Here is a 6,000-nt window from a genome sequence, read left to right as displayed (position 1 = left end):
TCTCTCTCATCTCTCCTCCCTGTCTCTCTCTCTGCTCTCTCTCGCTCTCTCCTCCTTCTCTCTCTCCTTCTCTCTCCTCCCTCTCTCTCTCTCTCTCTCCTCCTCTCTCTCTCTCTCTCTCTCTCTCTCCTCCCTCTCTCTCTCCTCCCTCCCTCTTTCTCTCTCTCTCCTCCCTCTCTCTCTCTCTCTCTCCCCTCCCTCTCTCTCCCTTCCTCTCTCTCTCCTCCCTCTCTCTCCTCCCTCCCTCTCTCCTCCCTCTCTCTCTCTCTCTCCTCCCTCTCTCCTCCCTCTCTCTCTCTCTCCCTCCTCCGTCTCTCTCTCTCTCTCCTCCCTCCCTCTCTCTCTTCTCCCTCCCTCTCTCCTCCCTCCCTCTTTCTCTCTCTCTCCTCCCTCTCTCTCTCTCTCTCTCTCTCTCCTCCCTCCCTCTCTCTCCCTCGCTCTCTCTCTCTCCTCCCTCCCTCTCTCTCTCCTCCCTCTCTCTCTCTCCTCCCTCTCTCTCTCCTCCCTCTCTCCTCTCTCTCTCTCCTCTCTCTCAAAACCTAAAGCGACTGCGAAGAGCCCGTTTATCGCTCCGACCGCTGAACTGTCACCGATCATACTAGGTACCTACCTTACGACTTATAGCAAGGAATCCAATTCGCAATTTCGGAAGCTGTAGCAGTGTAGTTGATGGAAACGGTTGAATTGAAGAAGAAGAAAAGCTACAGGGAGAAGGTGATGAAGTGAGATGGTTTCAGTTATGACTGTTGTCTGTTGGGACTTACGAGAGAGAGATCAGTAGCGATTTCACACTGCTAGTCGAGCAAATGCAAATGCCAGCACTTCCGCCCTGGTAGTCGCACGGGGAGGGAAATCGACTTGAATCATGAATGCCTCACAGAGCGGTGGAGACGGTTGTCGGTCCACCACACTCTCCGGACTCATGAGTCCGGATTCGTGAAGAGGTGCCAGAGTATTACGAATCACGATGTTATAGGAGCTAGTCTGAGCCGTCTGGCGGCCAGTGTCCGATCGACCATGGCTTCTGAATTGAACCACGTCTCCTGTACTTGGAAGAAAGCAGATTAAACGTCAAAAGCCCATGCACACATGACACATTGTTGCGCAACCGAAGTGACAAATTGCGGGGAATCTTAGACTGAACGCTATTAAATGGAAACACTAGTACCCCGTAGTACCCCTAAACAACACCGACCACAGCACGTTCACGCGCTGCCTTACAGGATTCGAATTTCGCTACACCAATAGTCCTCAGCACACTCAGGCACAAGTGTGTCAATGTATTGCATTTGTTCCCACTCAATGGCTGCCCATCTCGCAAACCTATAGGGCTGAGAGATTCAGGAAGTTTAACCCGTGAGACTGGAATTGGTAGAAAGCACCAGAATTTACAAAAGCCCTGAAGAATGCCCATTCAGATGGCTCAAAATGAAGCATGCCAATTGGAAATTATGCTGGCATCTATGATTTCGGAGCATTGAGGGTGAACGTAGGCAGCTCACAGGCATTTCCTGCTCGTTGGGTATATCGTGGGAATGCAGGGTTTTACCCCGTCCTTGAGGATCCAGGGGCCAACGATCAGTAGGTAGGGGTTCATGGCTTCCGGAAACTACCAGTCGTCTGACGACAAGCGATCACCAACAGCGGGGTGATTTTGGCCCCATAAATTGTTCTTGCGTTTGGAAATTGGCCACATGGGGTAGGCTGCAGGCGAGGAGCCCTTCCCCACGTTTCCTGGTAGCGCTGGATCAGCGTTTTCCTTGCTATGCAAACCCCCATGCGAGGAACCCATGGGGGCGCCTAATCAACACCGCCAGCGCCACATGTCCGTCCAAAGCCCGTCCACCGTAGAAATAGGCTGATTGCACAGAGGCCTGATGTAGAGGCGGTGATTGATCTTGACATGATGTTGCAGGAGAATGGTGATGTAGAGGCGGTGTAGAAATAGGCTGATTGCACAGAGGCCTGATCTTGACATGATGTTGCAGGAGAATGGTGGAATGCTGATGTAGAGGCGGTGATTGATGAAGCGCTCTCGACAGGTAGAGGATACAATCATTCGGACGCGAGAACAATCAACGGACAACCCGGTTACCCGAGCAACTGTTCTCTAGACGGTAGAGGTTTCCTTTCAAGGCTCAAACTCTCTTCGCAGAATCGCAATGTTTGGAGATATTGAGCGAAGCGTTTGTGATCTGTCATGTGCAGACATCTCGATTTTCAACGTTACGCAAAACAAGACTTACCTATTGCGAATAATCAATGCTGCCCTCAACGTCCAAATGTATTTCGCCGTGGCCAATCACTCTCTCGTTGTAGTGGAAGCAGACGCTGAATACACGCAGCCTTTAACAACCGATGTAGTAGTTCTTGCGCCTGGGCAAACCACGAATGTTTTATTGACTGCTGATCGGCCCATCAGTAACTACTTCATTGCAGCTTCTGTGTTTTCCCCGGCAAACGACAGCCTGATCGCATATCTTCCTACGCCGACCACTGCCATACTCAGTTACAACGGAGCTGGTGTACTGGGCGTGGATGAAATGTCGCTCCCAACGTTTCCTGCTTACGATGACAAGGACTATGTCGCCGATTTCACTCAGAATTTGAAGGGGCAATATGAGAGCAAAGGCTACTTCTATTACGATATCCCCATGAAGATCGATGAAAATCTGTTTTACACTCTCAGTTACATCAGCCAGCCTTTCAATGGTACTGGAACCACGTTGAAGACGGCAATAAACAACGTGACGTTCAGCGAACCAAGCATCTCTTTGCTGCAGGTAGCATTTTACTAAGTTTATATCGTGCCGCTGCGCCCATAATCTTGCTATTCTGTAACACCGGAATACGCATACATCTATTCACACAAACGCTTTTGCCAGGAAATTCGCACACCTCTTTCTTCACGCTGTCGATGTCCTTGAAGCTGTAATATTATTGCTTGTATGTACAGGCTTATTAAAACAACATTGCCGGAGCGTATGAAGCCGATTTCCCAGACAACCCACCTTACCCCTTCAATTATACTGGCGGCAATTCGTCCGACATCCCTACAGCAGCACTCGGTACAAAAGTGAAAGTCCTCGATTTTAATATTAGCGTGCAAATCGTGCCAGTGTCCGATCGACCATGGCTTCTGAATTGAACCACGTCCCCTGTACTTGGAAGAAAGCAGATTAAACGTCAAAAGCCCATGCACACATGACAGTGGACAGATTAAACGTCAAAAGCCCATGCACCCATGACAGTGGACACATTGTTGCGCAACCGAAGTGACAAAGTGCAAGGAATCTTAGATTGAACGCTATTAAATGGAAATTCACTAGTACCCCGTAGTACCCCTAATCAACACCGCCCACAGCACGTTCACGCGCTGCCTTACAGGATTTGAATTTCGCTACACCAATAGTCTTCAGCACACTCAGGCACAAGTGCGTCAATGTATTGCATTTGTTCCCACTCAATGGCTGCCCATCTCTCAAACCTATAGGGCTGAGAAATTCAGGAAGTTTAACCCATGAGACTGGAATTGGTAGATAGCACCAGAATTTACAAAGCCCTAAAGAATGCCCATTCAGATGGCTCAAAATGAAGCATGCCAATTGGAAATTATGCTGGCATCTATGATTTCGGAGCATTGAGGGAACGTAGGCAGCTCACAGGCATTTCCTGCTTGTTGGGTATGGGATTCATCCTCACTGGAGCTACTTGTTGAAGATGGAGACATCCTACAAACAAACAACCCACCAAATTTGCTCTTCTTCAAATGCTTAATTTAGACTCTGTGTTGCGTCTATCACCGCGTCTATAGTCGCATCTAACATCGCGTCTATCGTCGCGTCTAAACGCGCGTCTACTTTGTATATTTAAACGTGCCTATAGACGCGCTAATAGACGCGACTATAGACGCATCTACTCTGTGTATTCAGATGCGACTATAGATGCGCTAATAGACGCGACTATAGACGCGGCTTTTAAACCTGCTTTTCGGCGCGCCGCTCGCTTTGCTTTTCTTTTCATTACTTAAACTTCGCGAGCGACTTCCTTCCTTCTTTATTAGCAGTTCCATAGATTCGAAGCTTAAGAGAGAGCCTCCCATACACAGTTCCAAGCTTTCACTCAAGAGAAAGGGACCGTACCTACACTTGCTTCCAAGCCTAAAGGAGAGGAGTACGAACAAGGAGAAGAAATAAGTTTGGAAAAGAAAGATCCTTCCATACCTTTTTCCAAGTAAGTCCTTTTGAAGTTGTTCTTGCTTGCTCTTTCCAGTTTTGTACTTTTTCGCATCCAGGAAACACAGGATCTAGGTATGAGCATCACGTTCTTTTGGCGGGCGCAACGTCCTTTTCGACTTTTTAGTATTCTCGTCTGTCGGAGCGCGTCTATAGGCGCGTCTAAAAGCGCATCTACAGGCACGTCTATCCGTGCGTCTGGCTTGTTGCAGACACACACAGATGCGTCTGTAGACGCTCACATAGACGCCCTGTTAAACGGACTTTTAAACGCACTGTTAGACGCGCTTTTAAACGCACTGTTAGACGGACTGTTAGACGCGCTTTTAAACGAATTGTTAAATGCTCTGTTAGATGCGTCTATAGACGCGCAAATCAGACAGGTCTATAGACGCGCTCTGATAGAGCCTCTTTTTTCTTCCCCTTTCTTCTTAGCTCCCAAAGTAATAGATTTGTTTCCTATTTTCCAGTTCAACATGTGGCCAGGAACTGCTTCTAGCTCACCTGATCCACGGAAATCGATTTGGAAGGACTTATATAATCTTTTAGGGCCCCTCCTAGTCCTGCGGAGTTATACGGGTATATGACGGGTATCCTTAACACTCCCTAGGAGTCGGCACTACAGACTCCGAGCCACCCCACACCACCTGAGATCACCCCAGTGGAGTCCGCACAGTCGTCTTATGCCCCTTCTTATGCCCCTTCCCCCGTACCGTCTTAGGTCCCTTCCCCCATGCCGTCTTATGTCCCTTCTGCCATCCCGTCTTATGCCCCTTCCCCCATGCCGTCAGGAGGTCCTTCTGTCTCGGCGAGCCGTCGACGTACTCCCCAGCCATCGAGACTCGGTTCTCTAGCTACGAGTGGTCAGCGTAGTCCCGTGCAGTCCCCAGCTACGAGTGGCCAGCGTACGAGCTCGACACGACAGGGTAGTAGGCGTAGTAGCAGGGAGAGCGGTAGCGGATGCATGGCACAGTGCTTTGGGCCATGTGGCGGTGAGGAGGAGGATGATTCAGATGATTTAGACGTGCCTCTGGGTGATGGTACGATTTATTATGACATCACTCAGACAGGAGGCATCTTGATGGATGCACGGGGGAAGGACATCATGGCCTTCATGCGCTCTGTAATTGCTAACAATTACAGAGATTGCTTTATCCACTATAAAGACCACCCAAAGAGGTTGGCTGATGAGACCCTCGCTACTATTCGCTCTAGGTATCCTAACCCCCCCAATCGCCAGTTCACAGATAAATGGTGGAAGTCAAAGATTGTTACGATACTTAGCAATAAAAGATCTTCCCTTAAGAGGCAGGCACTAGCGGAGCTTGCCAGACTTGAGGCAGGTCAACCTCCAAGGGGCCCGCCCCACACCGCTCACAAGCGTGAGTGGAAGAAGGCAATGAAGTCAGCGAGGGAGGAGCCCAGTCTATAACACGTGGAGGCACGGAGGATCCAGATGGAGGAATATGGAAGCGCGCATTTTGGAGCAGGGGTTGTTGAATCATGGGAGGCCCAATTTGTAAGTATCGATCCCAAATTATATTGCTTATGTAGTTTATTAGGAGGTTGGTTGTTTCTCTGTACTAATCCCTCCACAAAGTGTATCGCGGTCATGCAGCTTGAGATCGTGGGCAGATACCCTACTCCAGTGGAGACAGCCTACCACCACCACCATCACAGAGGAGATACATGGAGACACTTCTATGATGACAGGTTGATTACTGAGGAGCAGTATACCCGAGCTACTGGACAGGCCCCCCAAGTA

General features: G+C 49.3%; 1 protein-coding gene across 1 annotated transcript; it reads left to right on the top strand.

Moving 5' to 3' along the window:
• The first annotated feature begins 540 nt into the window (after positions 1-540).
• Positions 541-2,798, top strand: LOC147899879 (laccase-13-like). The gene is made up of 3 exons (XM_087377126.1): positions 541-602; positions 1,989-2,117; positions 2,209-2,798. Exon 3 carries the CDS (start codon positions 2,283-2,285, stop codon positions 2,796-2,798), a length of 516 nt encoding a protein of 171 aa, XP_087233252.1. The 5' UTR covers positions 541-602; positions 1,989-2,117; positions 2,209-2,282.
• Positions 2,799-6,000: the final 3,202 nt, after the last annotated feature.

Source organism: Dipteris shenzhenensis, chromosome 7, assembly GCF_047967505.1.
Source record: "Dipteris shenzhenensis isolate YYH24624 ecotype China chromosome 7, Dip_SZ_1.0, whole genome shotgun sequence".
Classification (NCBI taxonomy): domain Eukaryota; kingdom Viridiplantae; phylum Streptophyta; class Polypodiopsida; order Gleicheniales; family Dipteridaceae; genus Dipteris; species Dipteris shenzhenensis.
The sequence above is the reverse complement of the archived record's forward strand: the minus strand, read 5'-3'. Positions and strand labels throughout refer to the sequence as shown.